The 22,071-nt window shown below is 62.7% G+C and overlaps 3 protein-coding genes across 7 annotated transcripts; all 3 read left to right on the top strand.

Moving 5' to 3' along the window:
- The first annotated feature begins 1,949 nt into the window (after positions 1-1,949).
- On the top strand, positions 1,950-7,526 carry Entpd2 (ectonucleoside triphosphate diphosphohydrolase 2). 2 transcript variants are annotated; one of them, XM_027941507.2, is made up of 9 exons: positions 1,950-2,130; positions 3,530-3,647; positions 4,201-4,351; positions 4,530-4,689; positions 4,762-4,989; positions 5,411-5,665; positions 5,749-5,868; positions 6,717-6,851; positions 6,917-7,526. In XM_027941507.2, the coding sequence occupies exons 1-9, from the start codon at positions 2,014-2,016 to the stop codon at positions 7,118-7,120; spliced, it is 1,488 nt and encodes a 495-aa protein (XP_027797308.2). In that variant the 5' UTR covers positions 1,950-2,013; the 3' UTR covers positions 7,121-7,526. The 2 variants fall into 2 exon arrangements, with proteins under 2 accessions (XP_027797308.2, XP_027797317.2); XM_027941516.2 differs by lacking the exon at positions 1,950-2,130 and adding an exon at positions 2,680-3,334.
- Positions 7,527-9,081: 1,555 nt separating this feature from the next.
- Npdc1 (neural proliferation, differentiation and control 1) lies at positions 9,082-14,852 on the top strand. Of its 4 annotated transcripts, none has more exons than XM_027941525.3 (9): positions 9,082-9,292; positions 11,894-12,040; positions 12,971-13,105; positions 13,191-13,361; positions 13,441-13,507; positions 13,581-13,665; positions 13,904-13,983; positions 14,197-14,293; positions 14,449-14,852. In XM_027941525.3, exons 1-9 carry the CDS (start codon positions 9,181-9,183, stop codon positions 14,539-14,541), a joined length of 987 nt encoding a protein of 328 aa, XP_027797326.2. In that variant the 5' UTR covers positions 9,082-9,180; the 3' UTR covers positions 14,542-14,852. The 4 variants fall into 4 exon arrangements, with proteins under 4 accessions (XP_027797326.2, XP_027797324.2, XP_027797331.2 ...); XM_027941523.3 differs by having other exon boundaries at positions 13,188-13,361; XM_071601180.1 differs by lacking the exon at positions 9,082-9,292 and adding an exon at positions 9,956-10,184 and having other exon boundaries at positions 13,188-13,361.
- Positions 14,853-19,195: 4,343 nt separating this feature from the next.
- Positions 19,196-21,706, top strand: Fut7 (fucosyltransferase 7). Its single transcript, XM_027936715.3, has 2 exons — positions 19,196-20,120; positions 20,227-21,706. Exons 1-2 carry the CDS (start codon positions 20,108-20,110, stop codon positions 21,240-21,242), a joined length of 1,029 nt encoding a protein of 342 aa, XP_027792516.1. The 5' UTR covers positions 19,196-20,107; the 3' UTR covers positions 21,243-21,706.
- Positions 21,707-22,071: the final 365 nt, after the last annotated feature.

Raw genomic sequence — 22,071 nt, 5'->3', positions numbered from 1 at the left:
TCTGAAGGAAAGGCTGAGGCGGGAGGCCAGGGCCTCAGCTGTCTCAGCCACAGGCCCTCCCTGGAGGTCTGAGTCTGGCTGGGGAGGGGCACTCCACCTGTCTGCTCCACACTGCTCTGCCTGGAGCCCTGCCCTGCTGAGGTCTCTGGGGGAACCCTGCTCCGGGTCCCCGAGTCCACCTCCCAGGAGCCCAGCACCCAGCAGCTGTCTCCGTGCCAGGAAGGGCTGTTCCCTGCCCTAGTTCCACTCAGAAAGCACTCCGCTCTCGGCCCATCCTGGCCGTCCCTGCTCAGCTGCTTGCCCTTCTTGGCAGGCTGGTCCGGCGCCTGGCCAGAGCCTGTCTGCCCCAGGGCAGGGGTTGGGCTCCCCACGGACCCTGCCCCATCTCATCAGGCCGGGTGGGGAGTCCAGCTACCCCAGGCTTGTCTGTTCAAGGACAGTCCAGAACACCAGGAAGCCCATTAGCTCTGGTAGGATGGAGGCCACCACTGCCCTTTCACAAGATGGGCCTTCTCTGGGCTCCCTTTGTCCTTTCCTTTCAGGCCCCTGTGCCTGCCTCTCCCCCCTCTGGTTCAGGGTGGGAGAAAGGGCCTGGAGGGACGTGGGGTGGAGATGCTGGCGGGACACTGGGGCCTGGAGCCCAGTGCTGGCCACACCCAGAGAGTCTTCTGGAGACCCTCCAGGCTGAGATCTGGGAGGCTGAGTGACCTCCTGGGTTCCCACCCCTCCCTCTAGGGTCCTGAGCTAGAAGAAAGACGCCTTTACTGAGCTGTGACCCAGACCCTCAGCCTGGGCAGCAATCCCAGCCCAATCGTCCTGCCTGTTCTGCTGGCTGGGCCATTGCCCACACCCCGCCCCCATCAAAGGCCTCCCTTTAGCTCAGCTGGGTTCCTGCTCACCCTGGTGGTCTTACTGGGTTGCCATGGGGATGGGATTTGGCTGCAATTCCCATTTGGTAAGTGCACAAAGCTGGTGGCCCCTGGTGAAGGAGGCCCTGAGCCTGGTCGGGCTGACCTGCAGGTCCATGCGGTGTCAGAGGACAGGCATTCTGTGGGTTAGGAGGGGCAGGCTTGGGCCTGGGACTAGAGAGCACTTGTCCACTCCAGCCAGCCTGTTGCTGACCAGCTCCCAGGCCTGGCAGGGGGTCCTCTTCCTTGCCCTCCAGGGTGAGGCCTGTGGCAGGCAGACTGTCCTTTGTTCCCCTGGGAAGCCAGGATGGCCAAGGCCCTAAGGCTAAAAGGGACTGAGGCCCCATCCTGCTCAGTTTCTCTTCTGTTTCTGGGCTTGGTCTGACCATCCCTGTCCTTCTCTGCCTCAGTGGCCTCAACTGTCACCATAGTAGAGGGATGTGTGAGGTACATCTGACTTAATTCTTTCTGTTGCTCAATTCGAGTGCCCAGCTCACCTGAGTCAGAGTCAGCTCAGTGCCCAGGAGCTGACCTGTGCAGGCGGGCAGCCTCCGGTCAGTCAGCACAGAAGGCTGTGGATCTTGCAGAGAGGGTACCCCAGGAGCCAGCCTGGTGCTCGTGCAGAGCATTGTGCTCCACCAGCAGGAGCTGAGTCTCAGTGTCCTCCTGACCCCAGCCTGGAACCCAAGAGGCGCCTGTGGGTGGCTCCTCCTTCCCTTTTCCCAGGCCACGGAAAACGACTGCCCCTGATGCATCTTAGCCCCCCCGCCCAGCGCCAGGTATCCTGTTCTCATGGCTTCACAGGACAGGGCTGGGTGCTAAGTGGACAGGAGGTAGGAGGGTGGGCAATAGTAAGAGGGTCACCCAGCTGCGATCTGAGGCACTCAGGCAAAGGGAACGGCCAGGATACGAGGATGACTCAGCCCGGTCGCGTCTCCTACCTGCGCTCCGGGCGGAGGCGGAGATGGGACTTGTGGGCGTGGCTGCATGTGGGCGTGGTCTCCCGCGCCCCGCCCCGGGCGTCTATCCCGCGGCCCGGGCCACCCCGGCCTCTCAGCTGCCGGCTGCCCGCGGGTCCCCGGCGCGTCCTCCCGCGTGCCCGCCCATGGCCGGGAAGGTGTTGTCACTGCTGCCTCCTCTGGTGCTGGCCGCGGCCGGCCTCTCCGGCCTCCTGCTGCTGTGCGTCCCCACCCGCGACGTCCGGGAGCCGCCCGCCCTCAAGGTGCACGCCCGGACACCCGGCGCACGTCCGGGGAGCAGCGGGTCCCGCAGGCCAGGAGCCGGGCGGGGGCGGCTCGGAGTCCACGCGGTCCAGCGGCACTCCCGCGTCAGCCGGCGACCACCCGCGCTGCGCTCGGGAGGGCCTGGGTGGGGTCCTGTCCAGCGCTGGTCCCTACGCGTCCTCAAGGCGGCACCGGCGCTTCCGGGACCACGCGACACTGGAGGTCGAGGTTGCGGGAGCTCCCCGGCCGCCGCAGAGCCTGCCAGCGGGCGGAGGGCTGTCTCCTGGTCCCGGAATGCGGCCCCGGCACCCCAGGCTGTGGCCAGACTCCCTTCCTCCAGCCCAGCGCGAGCCTCAGGACACTCGGGGCCACCTCCGCCTTGCGCGGTCGCCCAGGAGTGCGCAGTTAGAGGCGTTCCGCTCTGGATGCAGCCCAGATGGGGAGCTATGGGCGATGACGGCCGGGGACCCCTTCCCGCTATCCGGTGGCCAGGACAGTGCGGGTGGGCGCTGCGCCTGGAGCAGGGCTTGGCTGGCGCTAAAGGGGTTGAACTGGGCTAGGCCAGATCTCCGCCCAAACTCCCACCCCAGGCCCAGCGGCCTCCCCACTGGCTCCTTTAACCCTTTATTGCGCTTGTGTGGGGTGAGTGTGGGGGTGTACTGATCCAGGCCCCACAAGCCCGATGGGAGGGGGCTCTGTGGCTATGCAAAATGGGGATGGGGTAGGCCGGCTGCCCTCCGTGGGTTCTGGGGAAGTTCCTTGATGGGGAGGTTTGTGCAGCCATTCCCAAGCTGGAATCAGCACTGGGCTGTGGGTGGAGGACAGGTGCTGAGAAGGAGGGGGTCACTCACAGGCTGGGTCCAGGCATCACCTGCCAGGCCCATCCTGAGACCCCTCTGCTCTGCAGGACCAACCTGTGTCTGGCGCTGGCTTTGATGCCAGGGAGGGGCACGGATTGGAGGCCCATTCCCAGTCCTAGCCAGCTTTCTTCTTGGGTGGGCTGAAGTCAGAGCAGGTGGAGGCGGAGGCAGGAGGAAGGAAGGGCAGCTTGGTGCGGTTTCTTCCTCTCCCTGGACCCAAGGAAAAAGTTTTGTTCCCAGGACAAAGTTTCAGATGTTGCCTGTGACCCTCTGTCCCTGGCATAGCCCGCTGGTTGCCCCTGCCAGTAGGCCTGCTTCCTGGTGCATGGCCTGCCAGCTTCAGGTAGTAAGAGGGAAGTGGTCACCCCAGTTATCTTACCCCACCCCAGTTCTTCTTCCAACCAAGCCCTGTCCCTGTGGCTGAGCTGGCCTTCTCTGAGCTTCGGCATGAAGCCCACCATATGACAGGGCAGGGTGGAGACCAAAGGGCATGGCCTTAAGTGCCCTCGACCCTCCAGCTGACTCTCTCCTCTCCCAGTATGGCATTGTCCTGGATGCTGGCTCTTCACACACGTCCATGTTTGTCTACAAGTGGCCAGCAGACAAGGAGAATGATACAGGCATAGTGGGCCAGCACAGCTCCTGTGATGTCCAAGGTGAGGTCTCCAGGGCACCAGTGCTCCCCAGCCTGGACACCACTCCTGTGGGGTCCCAGGGGCCTTCTCCAGCCCCTGGAGGAGGCTTGATCCTGGGTGGAGCTCACTCCAGAAAGAGAGGCTGGGTCCTCTGTGCTGGGAAGGGGTATGGGTACTCTGTTCCAGAAAGGGAAGCTCCAGGAAGTGGTGGAAGGTCCAGGCCTCACCTGGCCCAGGACTGACCTCTAAGCCCCAGACAGAGCAGGAGGGGCTCTGAGGATTCAGCAGGCCCATCCCGGCAGGTCCCGTGGGAGGCTAGGCTGGGTTGACAATGCCCAGCGCACCTGTGCCCACACCCACCCCGAAGGCGGCAGCCTCAGAGACTCTGGGTGGCACCTGGGCCCCTTTGTCTTTGAACTGGGTGTCTCTGGGGGCTTAAGCTGGGAAGGTGTGTCTAAGCTACCTGGGAGAAGCCAGTAGTACCTGGTTGGGAGTCCAGTCCCCCAGCCCCACTGGACTACAGCCCACCTGGGGACCATTTACAGGGGCTGGGCATGTCTCTACCTCCCTCTAGGTGGGGGCATCTCCAGCTATGCAGATAACCCTTCTGGGGCTGGCCAGAGTCTGGTTGAATGTCTGGAACAAGCACTTCGGGATGTACCCAAAGAGAGACACGCTGGCACCCCCTTATACCTGGGAGCTACAGCAGGCATGCGCCTGCTCAAGTGAGCTGAATGTCCCCTGACCTTGCCCTGGGGCCCCAGGACAGCCCCTGCACAGGGTGGACCCCACATGCCCTTGGTAGCAACTCTGGGCTGGAACCTCCTCACTGGGGAATGCCCCCTGCAGCAGGATCACAGCTACCAGGGGAGCAAGCCCCTCAGAGTTCTCCCTGCCCCACAGCCTGACCAGTCCAGAGGCCTCGGCCAGTGTGCTTGAGGCAGTGACGCGGACGCTGACCCAGTACCCCTTTGACTTCCGTGGTGCACGCATCCTCTCTGGCCAGGACGAGGGGGTGTTTGGCTGGGTGACTGCCAACTACCTGCTGGAGAACTTCATTAAGGTGGGCCTGCTTCAACGAGCCCAGGGACACCTGCACCTGGCCCCAGGCTGACCCAACCTCCACTCTCCACAGTACGGCTGGGTGGGCCGGTGGTTCCGGCCGAGGAAGGGGACGCTGGGGGCCATGGACCTGGGGGGTGCCTCCACACAGATCACCTTCGAGACGGCCATCCCAGCTGAGGATCCAGCCAATGAGGTCAAGCTACGGCTCTACGGCCAGCACTACCGGGTCTATACACATAGCTTCCTCTGCTATGGCCGAGACCAGGTCCTCCAGAGACTGCTGGCCAGTGCCCTCCAGGTGCCCCTCCACCCCAGCCCACCCCACCTGAGGGAGGGAGCAGAACAGATGGAGTCAAGTGCCCCAGAGCAGAGGGTGGAAGTGACCATGCCCACGAGGCTCTACAGCTAGGCTCCTCAGCTGGGGGACTCCACAGGAGCAAAGGGCTAATGCTGGGGATCAGGATGGAGAACTGAGGGCCAGGAACAGATCTCAGAGGGCCCCGAATGCCATCTGTGGCTCCTGAGCAAAAAGTGATATTGCCCAAGTTGGATTTGTGGGGGATTCACCAGGCTGGTCCTCTGGGGTAGGGATGGCAGGAGGGGCTCTGAGGATCCAGCAGACACATCCAGGCAGGTCCCTTGGGAGGCTAGGCTGGGTTGACAATGCCCAGCGCACCTGTGCTCTGGGTGGTGCTCTGATATCCTGGTCATCTCCCCAGACCCACCGCTTCCACCCCTGCTGGCCAAGGGGCTATTCCACTCAAGTCCTGCTCCAGGACCTGTACCAGTCACCATGCACCGAGGCTCAGTGGCCCCAGACTTTCAACAGCAGTGCCAGAGTCAGTGTGTCGGGGACCAGTGACCCTGTTCTCTGTCGTGACCTTGTCTCTGGGCTCTTTGACCTTTCCTCCTGCACCTTCTCTCGATGTTCCTTCAATGGGGTCTTCCAGCCCCCTGTGGCTGGGAACTTCATTGTGAGTCCAGGAAGACATGGGTGGGTCAGGTGCCCTACAGCTCTGGGGGAGTGGCCCTGGCGTGACTGTCCCGCCCCCCGCAGGCCTTCTCTGCTTTCTACTACACTGTGGACTTCCTGAGGACCGCAATGGGACTGCCTGTGGCAACTCTGCAGCAGCTGGAAGCAGCTGCCATGGCCATCTGCAACCAGACCTGGGCTGAGGTGAGGCAGGAGGGCCTGGCCAATCACACCTCCTGGTCATGCTTTGTCCCATAACCAGGGGTCCAAGCCTCTCAGAATATCCCCTGTAGTGGGGGTGACTATATTCGGCTCAAGTGATGACTGGGCTATGGCAGGGGACATGGGAACCAAGTGAGCTGCAAACAAGACCTGGTGGGCAGGGGAGCAGGTACTGCAAAGGCCCTGTGACATCAGGGAGCTTGGAAAAGACAGGGATGGAGAGGCAAGTGGCTGGGACAGGGTGGGGGAGAATGGCCTCTGGTGGAGGACAACTCAGGAGAGACAGCAGGTAGAACTGCCAGGGTTTTGGGTGGGGCTGAGGAGATAAACAGGACTCCTAGCTTTCTGACTTCTGCCATGCTGCCACATAAGGAGAGATGGAGGGGTCTGGCCACCTAGAGTGTGAAGTGTGCACCTGAGTCTCCAGGAGAAATGTGACATTCCCACCCAGTCTTGTCTGTGCCTAGTTGCAGGCAGACTAGGGATGTGAGGAGGTGGGAACAGGAGCAAGGCTCTTGGGTCCAAGCCTGGAGCTCCTGTTCCCCCGGCCACACACCAAATGCTGCTGCCCTCAGCTCCCTCGTGGCCATCTGTGCCCAGCCTTCCAGGCACCGGCAGTGGCTCGGGAGGGGGACACTGCCATCCAGCAGTCACTCAGTTCATCCCCGAGGGGTGCGCTGTCTAGGGGTGCTCCCTTGGCCTCAGTCTTGCTGCGCAATTCCTGGTCGTGTGGCTGTCTCTGGCCTCACTTGGTTTGTGGGTGAGGGAGGGTACAGCCCTCAGCGGTCTCCGGGGGTCGCCAACTGGACGTTCTTCCGCCCGCGTCCCAGCTGCAGACTCGGGCGCCAAGGCAGCAAGCCCGCCTGGCCGACTACTGCGCTGGGGCCATGTTCGTGCAGCAGCTGCTGAGCCGCGGCTACGGCTTCGACGAGCGCTCCTTCCGCGGCGTGGCCTTCCAGAAGAAGGTAGGTGGGCGCGGCGGGGCGCGGCGGGGCGGGGCCTCTGGGACGCTGACGCGCGCCTCCCGTAGGCCGCGGACACGGCGGTCGGCTGGGCGCTCGGCTACATGCTGAACCTGACCAACATGATCCCCGCTGACCCGCCGGGGCTGCGCAAGGGCACCGACTTCAGGTCCTGGGTCGCCCTCCTCCTGCTCTTCGCCGCCATGCTCCTGGTCGCGCTCGGCCTGCTGCTGCGCCAGGTGCGCTCCTCCAAGTCGCCTAGCGCCATCTAGGGCGCGCGGGGCGCCTCCCTAGAGCCCTCAGCGCAGCATCCCCCACCCTTCACTCCAACCTGGGCGTCTCTGACCCTGAGGCCGCCCGGAACTGAAGCTCTGGGGCGCAAAACCAAGGGGCCCCTCAGCTCCTCCGGCCTCTGCATCTCCTCCAGCCCCCTCAGCCCCTCCGGATGCACTTCCTCAGTGCTTCTCGCTCCTCCTCTTCCTGGGGTGGCGGGTCCCCCAGCCTGGGACTCAGGGCGAGGTCTCCAGAAGCGAATCTTCCATTCCGGCCTTCAGGTCCCTCGGAGCACCCCGTTCATAGAGCCTGGGTCTGTACTAGGGGAGGGTCAGAGGCCACAGGCTGGGAGCCAGTCCAGCTCCTACTGGTAAAAGTTTTGTAATAAAAGATTTTTTTCCTAGAGCAGTGGAGTGTTCATAGGGTGGGGCATCGACCCTCCTTCCATCTGTGTTGTCCCTGCAGGCCTGCCTCTGGTCCCAAGAGTGGACACCGGCTCTTCGCTCTTCCTTCCTCTCTGGTTCAGACTTAGGACCGTGTGAACCTCCTGGCTCTGGCCTATAGAGCAGTCCCTGAGTCCCTGAGCCTTCCCTGGCCAGCAGAGCCGCCACGACCCCACCCCCGGCCCCGCTCATCGGCGTCAGAGGCCCGATCCTGGCTTAGACTAGGGGAGAGGTCGGAGGGGAAGGCAGCTGCCTGGGGCAGCGTCAGTGCCCACAGACCATGAGGCAGGACAGGTTCTCAGGGATGTGGGCGCGGAGATCAGTCCGACAGAGCCAGCCCACTGAGGGATGACACTTGCCACGAGCGTGGCTCTGAGCCAAGGCCGCAGGGGCATGGGGACCCCTTGCCCCTCTCGCCTGGGCCCTGAAATCCCTGCACTGGGAAGAGGCATCCAGCAGCCCCTCCAGCCACTGTGGGATCAGGGGCGCCAGCAGCCCCAGCCCTAAGACTGTTTTCTCCGGGGTGGGAAGGCGTGGTCTTGGTTACTTCTTCCAGGCGCCCCCCCCCCCCCCTTTCTGGGAAGTGAGCTCAGATACTATTTCTGTCTGGTCAGTGCCCTGTGGGGGAGGGGGCGGTCCTTGTTCTGCTCCCTGCTCCCCACACACAACACATACCCTTCAGCCATTTTGCAAACCTTCGGCAACCAGCCCCAGCTTTGGCGTTCTGAGACTCGGGAGACTGAGAGGAAACACCGGGTTGGGGGTCTCAACCATGTTCACTTGACTGAGCCAGAGGGAGGTGTCCAGGTGGGTTGGGGTGTCCTCTCGGGAGGCAGATGAGGTGTAAGGGAGGGCTTCGTAGGTACTCGATATCGTGGGAAACGGGGGAGCTGAAAGCTGTCACCTGGGAGCATGACCACCTCGGACAGCTCCCAGCTGGCTTTCGGCAGTAGCTCTGGGTCACTTTTGCCCCCTGGTGGCCTCACTCAGGATCCAGCCTGGGTGGCATCGGGACCCATCTAGTTCTGCGCCTGTTTGCTTTTATTCGTGTCTCTGGGCGCCCCGTGCGTTTCCAGGCACACCTGTGCACCTGTTTATCCCTTGTTTATTGTGCGGGCCTGGTGTTCCCCTGTTCCATGGTGTCCGGGCCCCAACCCCAGGCAAGTTCTCAATTCCAGCGTGGTGGGGCATGAGGATTCGGCAGTCCCAGTAGGAACAGGACAGGAGGGGGCGCATCCTGGAAAAACTCACCCCTAATCAATCCCATGCCAGATTTCTGGGGAACATGGAAGGACAGAGGCGGAAGGGGACGAGACACTGGGGGCTTGGAGTGAGGGGACCAGACTGGAGGGAGGAGGAGGGGGTTCAGCCTGGAAACGCCGTCCCGCCCCCGCAGGTGGAGCGCGCAGGCGCACTGCTCGCGAGCGCGCCTCTAGCAGCCGCGCCTCTGTCCCGGATCCTTTGCCGCAGCGTCAGCGCCGTCGCCTCCTCTTTTCCTTTTCCTCTTTCTCCTCCGCCCCCCCCTTGCTCCCCGGCTTCTCCGGTAGCAGCGCCCGGAGCCTGCACCGAGCCTGGGCCCGCGGGCTGCCATGCTGCCCGGGCGGCGGAGCTGAAGGATGGCGACGCCTGTCCCTCCGCCCGCCCCGCGGCACCTGCGGTTGTTGCGGCTGCTGCTCTCCGGCCTCGTCCTGGGCGCGGCCCTGAACGGTGCCGCCGCCGGCCGCCCGGGTGAGCGAGCGCGCTGGGCGCAGGCTGCCGGGTGTCCCAGGGCCGGGATCGCCGGGCAGGAAGTCGGGCTGCGCGGCGCCACCGCCATCCTCCCCGGCGCCTACCAGGCCGGGAGGCCACGCAGGCCGGGTCCGCTGCCGCTCCGGCCCCGCCTCGCCTGGGATGGGGTAAACAGGCCGGGCCTGGAGGGCTGCCCGTGGGCTCCGCTGGATGAGGCTCTCCTAGGGCTCAGCGGGCGAACCCGAAGTTCATGCACTTCTTGTCTTTGTTTGAGTCCGTGAGCCAGTCTGGGTTTATCTCAGGGGGTCTTTCTCTGCCCCGCAGCAGTCTGGCTGGGGTGCACCATGGGGATCTGTTCTGTGCATCTCCGTGTGTTCCTGGTGTTCTTTGGGGCTCCAGAGGTGCGGGGCTGGTCCCCGAGCTTTCAGGCCTTGCTGCCCTTGAATGGCCTGGGTCCCGTCGGTGAGATAGACTGCTGGTTCTCCTGTCTCTGGTGGTGTGCAACACAAGCCTTGCTTTGCCTCAAGCAGGGTTTGAGGTTCCCAGGCCTAGGATCTTGCTCTGCCTTCCCCAGGGGACAGGCTGTTCTCTTCGCACACCCCACCCTGCCTGGAGGACACCTGCCATCCTGCTTTTGGCCTAAGGTTTGTGTGTAGACTCTGGAGGAGAGAGGGAGCCCAGGGAGACTCATCCCTGTTTCACAGATGGGCACTGAGGTTCCAAGAACCAAAGGTCTACAGGAATCCAGGGTCCAAAGCAACACCTTCTCCCAAGGGGACTGAACTGGGACAGATGTCCATACATTCACTCAATTCTGGCTTCCCTGTGACAAGCGTACTATCAGCTCATCTTACAGGTCGGGAAACTGAGGCTCAGAGAAGTTCAGTTACTGGTATGTGGCACATTTGGGATGCTACTTTGAGTGATCTCATTCTGTATGTGTGGCCTCAAGAGGTCAGAGCAAGGCTGGAGAGGCCAGAGGAGGAGGTCTGAGAAGGGATGGTCAGAGCTGGTGGAGGCCCCAGAGTGGGGCCTCCTCAGGAAGTGGAACTGCAGCTGCTCCTGAGCCCCACAAGTGGGCAGGTGCTATCCCTGCTGTTCATCTCCTCTGCAGCTTTGGGCCACCTTGCTGGGAGATCTGCGGTGCCCCCCAGGCTGTTTCTCCCACACCCAGGGACTGGGAAGGCCTTTCATAGATGTGGAGTGGAGTGCCAGCCATTCTGCAGCTGCTATTGCTCCCCGTACCTCCTCCTCCTCCTCCCCGAAGTTGGAGGGGGCCTTCCTGACCAAGATTAAATAGGCAGCAACTATATTCTCCTGGGCTGGGGAGTTGGAGGACCAGAGAGGCCCCTGAAGCCCAGAACTGGCCGTGTACCGCAGGCCAGTTATCAGCACCAGGGGCAGGGACTGCTAGCTCCCAGGTGTCCAGCTGGTGGGTGGGGACCAGATGAGCCTTCTGGGAGGAGCTTAATGTTTAACTAGCCCAAGCCCAAGACCCAGCCCACTGATACTGGAAGCTGCTGATCCTGCCTGCAGAGGGTGGGGGTGCCTGCCATGGGAGTCTGAAGGCCCACCTGCCACTGAGGATGCTGGGACTTCCTTGTAAGGGTGCCTACAGCCTGGAGGCATGGAGTGTCAGGTCACCAAGGAAACCAAGCCAGGCCCACCAAGGTCTGGAGAAGCACATCCCCCACTCTGGGCCCTAGTGACCTTGCCTACAGTGTGGGGTGGGGTCTGTGTGGAGAAAGATCTGGTTGGCTGGAGACACCCACCAAGCAGGGTTGATTGTCCTGCTGGGTATTCTGCTAGCCCTGCCCGCTTGCTGTGACTGAGCCCAGAGACCCTGGCTTGGGAACATTTCTTAGCTTTGAATCAACAGATTTTGTATCCCACAGAGGAAGCTGAGGCAGAGAGGGCCATTGTCCCCATCCTCCAGCATCAGGATGGGACTGATGGGCTGTATATAAATAGGACACGAGGATCTAGGCTCCTGTCAGAGAGCTGAAAGTGTGGCTGGGATCTAGGGCCTAGCCTGGAGTCCCTGAGGCCCTGGGTCTGACCAACTCTTAGTTCTGCTCAACCCCGTGGCACCTCTGTGCCCTGGGAACAAGCCAGAGGCTAGGCAGGCAGCAGCAGCTGTCTTCCAAACTCCACTCTGTGGGGCTGCAAGATGGTGGGATGAGGTTTGGGGGGAATCTTGATGTGGGGGAGCATCTCCTGAGCCAGAGAGAGCAACTGGGCCCCCCCTTCCTGGAGCTTCCAATCTGGATAAGTCTCTGCTTGCTCTGGGTCATGCTGAGGCCACAGGCCAGCCTTGGAGAGCTGCACAGTCCTGCCTAGGAGAGCTGCGTGCTGGGGACAGTGTGGGTCAGTTTCTACACAGAGGGCTAGACTCTGGGGAGTGGGTGGGGCAGGGCAGTTCCCATGTCTTGGGACTGTTTGCTTCCTGGTTCTGCGCTCTGGCAGTGAGGAGAAAGGGCCTGTCCAGAACAATGGTCAAGCCAGCCTCTGGCTCTGGGGGAGGGGTGGCTATGGAGTGCTGTTTCTGAGCAGGGGCAGGCTGACTGGGCCGTGATGGACCTTGCCTTCTGTTTTTCCCAGATGTGGCATCCTGTCCTGGGAGCCTGGACTGTGCTCTGAAGAGGCGAGCAAAATGCCCCCCAGGTGCCCAAGCCTGTGGGCCATGCCTTCGGCCCTTCCAGGAGGACCAGCAAGGTCTCTGTGTGCCTAGGATGCGCAGGCCTGTGGGTATGTGAGAGCACAGCTGCAGGGGAGGTGGGCAGGTGAGATGGCCTCCCCCTCCTATGTTTTTCTGTACCCCCAAGGACCCTGAGCCCCTCAGGTCTGCCAAAGCCCTTCCAGGTACTCACTGCCCTACCCTCTGGGCCGCCCACACTTCTCTCCCTTGCTCTTGACTGTCCACTCCATGAAAGATGTTTGAGAACCCAGCCCAGTGCTGATGGCAGCCGTCCTGAGTCTGTCAGGAGGCCCAGTCGTGCAGAGCCTCAGGTCTGATGGGAGCTTTACAGAGGTGCTAGGCCTGGCCAGGGGGGCTTCCTGGAAGAGGGTGGCAAAGAGGGCACTGGGAAGTGGGAAGCAGGACTGCTGCAGAAGGGGTGCCTTCGGTCCCCACTCTTTTGGGGTTGTGTGTGGTGTAGGTGTCTACCTAGGAGTTTCTGTCTGGGCTGTGGTGCCCACAGTGGGTACCAGTGGGGGTCCAGCCACCATTCTACCTCCAAAACTGCCTTTTCTTCTCCTGAGGACTTGGAGAGGGAGCCTGGACATGTGGGCTTCCTTTGGCTTTTCAGCATTTTGTGGGGAGTCACTGCCCGCTCTTGATAGAGAAGGCTTGGGGATAAGGGCAGGGAGGAGTTATTATGCCCCAGTGCTCTGCCCACCCCTTTGTGGACAACAGCCCTAGCAAGGGACCCCATCTTTTCTCCTCCTGCCTGTTCTCTGCACATTCACCTCCTCCCCTGCCCCCACCCCTACTTTTCTTGGGAATTGCTGCTGTTCAGAGAATGTTCCCTCAGTTATCACCATGGCAACCCAGTATGGAGAAAGGGCCACGGGTGATGTCTGGTCCCCAGGCCTGATGGGCCCCTCCATCTCCTGAGGGATCACTGGCAGCAGGTGTTGGCTGAGGGCCTCCATCTGACGGCTTCTCACCCTCCCCAGGAGAAAGCCAGCCCCAGCCCAGATTGGAAGATGAGATCGACCTCCTGGCCCAGGAGCTAGCCCTGAAGGAGGCTGGGCACTCTAAACTTGCTGTCCTGCCCCTGACTGAGGCCGGACAGCAGTGGCTGGAGCCGGGTGAGACCCCAGCCCCGTTCCCCTCCCCCAGCCCTCTGGTCTGGAGCCTGGCCCAGCTGATCTCACCTGCCCTCTGTCTCAGCAGCTGCCCTGGGGTTCTCAGAGAGAGGTCCGGGACTAGAGCCAGGCCTCCCCTCCACTCCGGGAGCCCCTGCGCCCACACCCCACACCTCCTCGGGTTCCCCTGTGTCGTCTGGGCCAGTGCACATGTCTCCCCTGGAGCCTCGGGGCGATCGCAGCGAAGGCCTTGCCCTCGGTAGGTCTTGGCAGTGTTGGGGGCGGCAGGGAAAGGCAGGGTTCCCGAGAGCTCGGCCCTCACCGCACCCCTCCCGCAGTGCTGATGGTGGCTTTCTGTGTGGCCGGCGTGGCCGCCCTCGCCGCGGCAGCCCTCTGCTGGTGCAGGTGAGTGGTGGCGGCGGGCGGGCGGGGCCAGCGGGCTGGACCCCCGCCTCGGCCTCAGCTCCGCCCCTCGCAGGTTGCAGCGAGAGATCCGCCTGGCCCAGAAGGCCGACTACGCTGCCGCCAAGACCCCCGGCTCACCCGCGACGCCCCGGGTCTCGGTGCGTGGCCGCGCCCCACCCCGCGCCCCACCCCGCGCCCCACCCCGCGCCCCACCCCGCGCCCCACCCCGCGCCCCACCCCGCGCCCCACCCCGCGCCCCACCCCGCGCCCCACCCCGCGCCCCACCCCGCGCCCCACCCCGCGCCCCACCCCGCGCCCCACCCCGCGCCCCACCCCGCACTGTCGGTGCCCTCCCAGGGTACCTGCCTGCAGCCTGACCCTTCTCCCTCCCCACAGCCAGGGGACCAGAGGTTGGCGCACAGCGCCGAGATGTATCATTACCAGCACCAGAGACAGCAGATGCTGTGCTTGGAGCGGTGAGCGCCCCCACTCTCTTCCCCTCTGCTCCACAGGGACCCGGCTCACTGCCCCCATCCCCTTACCCAGCCGCCCCCAATCCGAGCCCGCAGCCCCATCACCCAACCGGGCTGTCCCCACCATGGGCAGCGGTGTGTTGAGCACCGCCTCTAGCCTGGGCCACTGGCCCTTGGAGGGTGCGCAGAGGACCCAGCGATCCCACCCCCATCCAGGCATAAGGAGCCTCCTAAGGAGCTGGACTCAGCCTCCTCAGACGAGGAGAATGAAGACGGGGACTTCACAGTGTACGAGTGCCCTGGCCTGGCCCCGGTGAGTGCCTGGGGTCGCAAGAGCAGCGGCATTACCAGCTGGAGGGGTTCCTCCACAGCAGGCTGTCACCCACCCACAGGGCACCGCCCATACCCTCTGTCCCCTCCTGTGCCTGCCTGCCTGCCTGCCGGCCTGATTTAGTACCGCCTTCACAGACAGGGGAGATGGAGGTGCGCAACCCACTGTTCGACCACTCCTCGCTGTCTGCGCCCCCACCAGAATCCCGCTCACCACCCGCACTGCAGTGACCTGGAGGCCAATGCCCAGCGCATCGGCTTGCCTGCCCGGGGCCCCCCGGGTTGGGAAGGGCAGGGCCAGCGTTTCCTATTAAAAAGGCACTGTTCTTACCCTCCTGCTTGTGTCAGGGGGGGAAGCACTGGCCTCCTGGATCCCTGGCTGGGAGATTCCCTGCCTTGTGCTTGGAGACCTTGCCAACCCCCTTGCACCTCCACTGTCCAGTCTGCACCCTGAAACTGGAGGGAGTGAGGAGAACCGTAGAACCCAGGCATGGGTAGGGAGTCCTGGAGACAAAGCCAATTAAAGTCTGTTCCAAATCTGAGCCTTCTGGGTGTGTTAGAGGTACTGGTCAACACTCAGCCCCCACCCTGCACTTGGGGACTCTGGTGGATGGACCCTGAGTGGGGGCACCTCTGTGGGGTATTTGTGAGGACCCTCCCATGGAGCCTAGAGGAGGGGCAAACACAGTAGTAGCACCTCCTCCCTTTTTACTGGGCCCCACCTGACCCACACACCTGTCCTACAGTGGGAGAGGGTAGGGAAGTTCTAGGTCCTGACTCTCTAGAGGACCCCATTTGATGTCATGTAAAGGGCTGGACACACACCTGGATTTGGACACCTCCATTCCTGCCTGCTGTCCAACTGGGACAGAAGGCCAGGGAACAGGGTACAGGCATTGTGAGTTTCCTATAGAGGAGCACACAGACCTCAGGGGCCCCTGCATTTTTATGGGGGCATGCTGGTCAGAGGGACCTGAGGGACACAAATCTATGCACAGCCAGGTAGACAGGGGACCAGGTGAGGATAATTAGATGGCAGGGTGCCCTTAATGCCTAGAGCTGGGATTTAGCCTGTCACCCCCCAATATGGGGAGCAAGGAGGTCCAGAGTGGGGGGCGGGACATTGTTTGGTCGAAGCTGCTGAAATTGAGCCTGCACCAGGTCAGGGTGCAGTGGGGGTACAGAGACCAGAGCCAACTGCTCGGCTGAGGCTGGGAGGGAATGGCTGCTAGGGCCGGAGTCCAGGCTGCTGGACAGTCCTGAGATGAGGAAGGCAAGGCCAGTCTGGGACCAGCAGGGCACTGAAGAGTGGGTAGGGCAGACTGGTAGACATAGGATCTCCCTGCTTGGAGCTACTGATTTTTCTAAGCAGTTATGTTTTGAGGGTCAGAGTCCCCACCAACCAGGAAGCCCCCTTGGCCTTTATCCCCTCACTCCTCAGCTGTGACCTTGGACTGGTCTGCAGCTGGGATGGGGGCAAAGTTTGCGCTGAGCCAGGCATGGTGACACATACCTGTAATCTCAGGAGCTCTGGAGACTGAGGAGGAGTATGGCAAGTTCCAAGTCAGCCTCGGAAAACTTAGTTGAGGCCCTCAGCAACTGTCTCATAATAATAATGATTTTTTAAAGGGTTAGGAATGTGGTTCAGTGGTTAAGTGCCCCTGTGCTCAATTCTTAGTACCAGAAAAAAAAAAAATGTGTGCTGAGCGTCAAGCTTGGCACATGCATGTCCACTGCCAAGCCATTTGTCTGAAGTAGTAGGGGAGAGGGCCACAGAGAGGTGGGATGTAGGGAGACTCCAGCCTCACCCCAGGGCCAAGAGTGGCCAGGCACCCAGCCAGTCTGTCTCACAGGTGGGATTTACAGATCCAAGGCTGGAGGCTCCCTACACCAGGGCCATCCTGCTGGCCTGACCTGGGGTCTGAGAGCAGCCACCTGCCGTGTCCCATCTTCTAGACCTTCTGGGGTCCCCAGTCTGTCCCCAGCATCCCTGCTGCTCACTGAGGCCTTGGCAAGGAAGGTCTGCCTCCCAGCGGCTGCCACCATGAGGGAGGGAGCCTGAGGGCCTGAGCAGGGGAAGACGGGCAGGGTCCCTGCAGCCACTCCCCTGGCAGACTCCTGTGAGCTCAGCACCCCCGCTTTTGGGTTCCATCAGTCCCAGGCCAGTTTTATGTGTCTTTGTTTGCCCCCCTTCCTCCTGTAAGTCCCAGGAGACAAGTGGGCTGCTCTGGAGACAGCAGGGGCTCTGGAGATCCCAATCCTGGCTAAGTGGCCTGACTGGCCCTGCCCAAGGCCCAATTCTTTGCCACCAGCAGCTTGGGAGCCCTGGCTGCTGTCCTGTCTCTGTCCCAGGGCCCCTGCTGAGGGGTACCTTCCCTGTCAGTAGGAAGAGGCTGATCTCACCTTAGCCCTCCGGCCCACCTGCCGAGCACTGAGCCCGCCTGAGTCTTCTACAGGTCTGTCCCCCACAGCCCAGCTCCTCTATCTGCTTCTCACCAGAGAAAGCCCACCGAGGCCTCTGCCTCGATGCTTAGTGGGACCTGCCTGGTGTATCCCCGAGCACAGATGCCAGAGGGTGAAAGCCACCCCCCCAGCACAGACCTGGGGTGACACCATTTATGGAGATAACCTCCAACCTAGCAGTACTCTGGGGCACAGAATGTGCGGTGCTCTGATCCCTGAGTCAAGACTGTAGGAGACAGGACTTCCTAGTGTCAGCCCCTGGGAGGCGATGTCCGTCCATTGCACTTCAGACCCAGGCCCTTGGAGCTGGGTTGGTGGCCCCAGACTCGGGGTCCCAGTGGCAGCTCCCTGCCAGCTGAGCAGGGCGAGGAGCACATCCTGGTGCAGAATGGGACATGCAAACCTGGGGTGTAGTGCATGGGTCCCCACAGAGCCACCCAGGAGCTCCCAGAGATGGCAGGAGCTGCCCCTGGACATGGACAAGGACATGCTCCCCACACTGGGCTTGATGGGAAAAGGGGAGTGGAGGGGCTGGGCCACTCCCATGCCCTCAGGTGGCCCAGAAGGACTGCCCTGATGCTGCCTGGACCACCTGGATCACAGCACTGTCCTGGCACTGCCCTCTGGGTGTGCCTACCTGGGCTCCTGCCAGCCTCCAAGGCCCCGTCTCCCTCGGCCCCCATCTTCCCAAAGGCAAGCCCAAGGATTCCTGCAGCCCAGCCTACCCTCTCACAGAGCGCCAGGGCCCCTTCCTCCGCAGCGGGACACAGCCAGCAGGGGGCCCTCGCGGCATGAGTCTGACTCTGTCCTACCTAGGCCAGCCCTTGGGGCCCAGTGTTGGTCAGGCAGGCTGCCAGGCTCTGCCCTGCTTCCTGTGGTGCCCTCAGGCAGAGGCTGAGTGTCCCTCACCCTCTGGCCACCCCAGGTGCTATTGTCTGTGGGGGACAGCAGTCTCCAGGTCGGTGGCCTGCTCTCAGTCTAGAGCAGGGTCCATGGAGTTGAGGCCTTTTCAGCTAGTCCCCTTCCCTCCACGGGGTGGACCCTGGAGCAGGCAAGAGGGCCTGGCTGGGCAGAGCGAAGGATCCTGATCCCCTCATCTCCATGCCGCTGGGCTGGGTTGGTGCCCACCTGTGGCCCTGAGAGCCCAGTGAGTCAGGCCTAGCTGGGGGTGAGGCGGCAGGTGGAGGCCCCAGCTCGCCCTCTGACTCACACTCTCTCACCCTCTTATTTTTTCCTTTCATTCTGACCCATTTCTGGGCCAAATCTCAGAGCCCGTTTCCCAGCTAGCAGTTTCTTATGACAGGTGCCTGCAGCTGCCAACCTGAGCTGGCCCGTGTGGGGTGGGGAGCAGCCTGACAGCATCAGGCGGAGGTGGGGGAGGCTCCTTCGCATCCACCCAGGAAGGGAGCAGGCTGTGGGTGTGGGCGAGGTGGTGGCAAGGGCCCCAGCCAGCCTGGCAACACAAACAGGAAGGACAATAGGCCGGTTGCCCCAGGCTGATAGGATGGCCTCCTTCCTGCAGGCCCTGCTGCCCGAGGGGCACCCACCACGGGGAGAAGAGTTGGTGTGAAGTGAGGCCTGAATCCAGGGCGTGGCTCCCCTGGGGTGGCCCTGTTTGGGAGAGATGCCAGGGAGGGGCCCAGGTCCCAGGTGCCACTGTGGTCATCTCCCTAACACTGGGTGCTGAAGGACAGGGGCTCAGGTGGCTGTCCGTGCCGAGGCCAGTCTTCAGGGCGCAAAGTACCTCAGGCCAGCTGGGCGGTTTCTGAGGTGCCCACAGCCTTCCCTTCCCCTCAGGCATTGCACAAGCGCTCCACCGCAGCAGGCTGCTGGTGGGGGTGACTCCGAGGGGCCAAACTGCCACTCGTTCCTGGGCTCCCCTCTGCCCCCATGATGGGTGTGCGGCCAGCAGCTGGTTCCTGTCCCAACGGCAGCCTTGTGTCCATGTGGGTTGGTAGCGAGGGAGAACCAGTGGTTCTGGCGCCCAGGAGTGATTGGCAAGGGGCTGGTGGGGGGAGGAGGGGCCCAGTGGTGGTGTTGGGGCAGCAGAGCTGGCCCACAGTTCCTGGCTACTCTCCTTCTAGGACTCCTGGTCTGGGCCCTCTGGCATCTAGGTCTGGCTTGCCACACCCTGCCTGGAACCTCAGGGCCCTGGGGAGCAGAGTGGGAGGTATGGAGATGAGGGCACCACTCTGCCTGGGAGCAGGGTGCGCCCTGAGCAGGGGCAACCCTTCAAGGCATCCAGATCTACAGGGCTTGTTACATCTCCACCTTGGGGGGCAGGGGGAGGAACCTGACCTCAAGGCCCCAGACTGTGTCCCAGGGCTGGCTGGAGGGAGGGGGAAGGGACCTAGACCTCAAGCTGGGGCCAGACTTCTTCTTCCTGGAGCCAGAGCCAGACTCTGCCCGACAGTCTGTCTGTCAGCGTCAGGGACACAAGGACTCCTTCCCTTTCCAGCCTGGAAAGCCCCCTGCAAGGCAGCAAGGAGGAAGGGTGTGACCTGCAGCTCTTGCAGCCCACCCGGGACCCTGGGCCCAGCCCACAGCCTCTAGGTTCTAGGGGCACATGTCACTGGGCAGCCCCCAGTCCCTCGGGGGAAAATGCAGGCTGGGGTCTGCCCTCAGGAGCACGTGCTGGGGTCTCCTACCACCCCAGGATGGATCCCTCTCTGGGGATCTGGATTCTGGGGACAAGGCAGTTCCTAGAGGTAGCAGGGACGAGATGGGGTGGGGTGGCCCCATAGAAACCTCAGCCTTGGGGAAAGAGCTGAGCGCAGCACATCTGTGACACCAGAGGGTCTGGGAGACCACGGCCAGCTGCATAGGGGAAGTGGGTGATGCCACAGGGAGGGGCCACAGACTGGGGCAGTGCACTTGCTCTATGAGGGTGCCCTGGGTCTGTACGGTGGGTGGCATAGGGGGTGCCCATCTGGGTAGGGGCTCAGGGTGCTCACACGGGCAGCCTTCCCTTCCCTGGACCAAGCAGGCCTCCTCCTCCTCTTCTGGTGCCCAGCTGGTCAGGTCTGGGCCTCTCCAGAGACCATCAGGGGCAGCTGGGGCCCTGGCTTCCTGTAGCTAACCCCACTCCCAGCAGAGGAGCAGAGAGGGAGGTGGGGGTGGGGACAGTGGTTGATGCCAAAGGCCACGGGGGGCAGGGGCGGGGCAGGAGTGGGAAGGCCCCAACTGCCCTCACCTTGGGCCGATGAAAGCACAGTGCTTCCAGGCAGGGGCTGAGCAAGGGGCACAGCTGTGATTTCAGGGTGCCTCTGACAGAGTGGCTGCTGTGATTTGAGAACCTCGGGTTTCTCCAGTGACTGATTCTGGGAGGTTGTGAATGAGTAATGCCAGTGAGTAGCTCCTTGGGGACCCTGGTTGGGAGGAGGGGTGGTAAAAAACGGGGACCTGCAGGTGTCCTGAGCCGGGTGTCAGCCTCTCCTCCTTGTCCTCCTGCAGGGCGTGGCACCACCTGGAGACTATGGGCCTGGGGGGGCCTTGCTGGGGGGGCCCTGCTCTCGGTCCTCTGGCTCCTGTGGCTGCTGGGGTCAGCCCCAGGTGGTGTGCCAGAGCCCCAGCCCATGGTCACCATCCTCATCTGGCATTGGCCCTTCACCGACCAGCCCCCAGAGTTGCTGGGTGACACCTGCACCCGCTATGGCATGTCCCGCTGCCGCCTGAGCACTGACCGAAGTCTGCTGGCCAGTGCTGATGCCGTGGTCTTCCACCACCGGGAGCTGGAGACCAGGAGGGCCCGCCTACCCCTGGCACAGAGGCCACGTGGGCAGCCCTGGATCTGGGCCTCCATGGAGTCACCCAGCAACACCCACGGCCTCGCCCGCCTGCGTGGCATCTTCAACTGGGTGCTGAGCTACCGGCGTGACTCGGACATTTTTGTGCCCTACGGGCGCCTGGAGCCCCGCTCTGGGCCTGCGCCCCCAGTGCCAGTCAAGAGCAGGATGGCCGTCTGGGTGGTTAGCAACTTCCAGAGGCGGCAACAGCGTGCGAGGGTGTACCGCCAGCTGGCACCTCACCTTCAGGTGGATGTGTTTGGCCGTGCCAGTGGGCGTCCACTGTGTGCTGACTGTTTGCTGCCCACCGTGGCTCCCTACCGCTTTTACCTGTCCTTGGAGAACTCACAGCACCGGGACTACATCACTGAGAAGTTCTGGCGCAATGCGCTGGCAGCTGGGGCCGTGCCTGTCGTGCTGGGACCCCCGAGGGCGACCTATGAAGCCTTCGTGCCTCCTCATGCCTTTGTGCACGTGGACGACTTTGGGTCTGCCCAGGAGCTGGCCGCTTTCCTCAATGGCATGAACGAGAGCCGCTATCGTGGCTTCTTTGCCTGGCGTGACAGTCTGCGCGTGCGGCTGCTGGAGGACTGGCAGGAGCGCTTCTGTGCCATCTGTGCCCGCTACCCCTACCTGCCACGTGGCCAGGTCTATGAGGACCTGGAAGGCTGGTTCCAGGCCTGAGCTCCCACAGGTGACAAGAGGTTTGTGGGCAGAAGGCTGATGTTGAAACCAAACCATGGGCATCCGGCCCCCAGGTCAGTCGTGCTAACCCAAGGCTAGGGTCAGACACTAGGAAGCAGGGAGGAGCAGGCTGGGGGGCTGTGGAGCAGGCGCTGGGGGAGGAAGGGGGCTGGTGGGGTGCATGTTGCTCAGGCTGCTCAGAGAGGAAAGGCAGCAGAGGATCTACCTCCCCACCTTGAACATATCTCTGTAAACAAGGCCAGCTGAAAGGGTGGAGGCCGGCCCTGGGGACAAACCTGGACACCCTGGACATCCCCAGTGAAGGTGCTCTAGTCCTGGAGAGGCAGGCGCATGGCCCTGCTCTTCCTGTACCCTAGAGCCCCTGTGTGCAGGAGTGTTTGGCAACCCAGGGGCCTTGCAGGAAGGGAGGGTGCAATAAAGAACTGCAGACCTGCTGGACACTACCCTCCAGCCACGGGTCCTTGCTTCTGACTCCAGCCGGCCTGAGTGGCCTGGGGGCCCTCATCCTCCTTCCGCCTAAGACTCTGCCAAGTGGCACCCTCTCAAGGTGCCTCCCCTGACGCCCAGAGGTCTAGGTGTATGGAGAGCAGAGAACCACAGCCAGAAACCCAGGTGGGCTAAGGTGCATCTCAGGCCAGAGGGGCTCCTGCGTGTGACAGGGCCTGACTGGTGACTTGGAGTCCCCGTGGTGGTGGTGGCAGCCTGGCCGGCTAGGGGGTTGGCCTTGAGGATGCTGTGGCTGCCAGGGAGCTCCTTTTGGTGTTCTGGTATGGGGAGATGACATTAGAGGTGGGGGGTGAGGCTGTTG

Source organism: Marmota flaviventris, chromosome 13, assembly GCF_047511675.1.
Source record: "Marmota flaviventris isolate mMarFla1 chromosome 13, mMarFla1.hap1, whole genome shotgun sequence".
NCBI lineage: Eukaryota > Metazoa > Chordata > Mammalia > Rodentia > Sciuridae > Marmota > Marmota flaviventris.
The sequence above is the reverse complement of the archived record's forward strand: the minus strand, read 5'-3'. Positions and strand labels throughout refer to the sequence as shown.

Bases quoted from the DNA above. Each gene is read 5' to 3' on its own strand.
- Npdc1 (XM_027941523.3), top strand. From the start codon at position 9,181: ATGGCGACGCCTGTCCCTCCGCCCGCCCCGCGGCACCTGCGGTTGTTG. The intron at 13,666-13,903 runs GTGCGTGGCCGC...CCCTCCCCACAG, and splicing joins CCGCGACGCCCCGGGTCTCG to CCAGGGGACCAGAGGTTGGC. The intron at 13,984-14,196 runs GTGAGCGCCCCC...ACCCCCATCCAG, and splicing joins CAGATGCTGTGCTTGGAGCG to GCATAAGGAGCCTCCTAAGG.
- Entpd2 (XM_027941507.2), top strand. From the start codon at position 2,014: ATGGCCGGGAAGGTGTTGTCACTGCTGCCTCCTCTGGTGCTGGCCGCG. The intron at 5,666-5,748 runs GTGAGTCCAGGA...CGCCCCCCGCAG, and splicing joins CTGTGGCTGGGAACTTCATT to GCCTTCTCTGCTTTCTACTA. The intron at 6,852-6,916 runs GTAGGTGGGCGC...CGCCTCCCGTAG, and splicing joins GCGTGGCCTTCCAGAAGAAG to GCCGCGGACACGGCGGTCGG.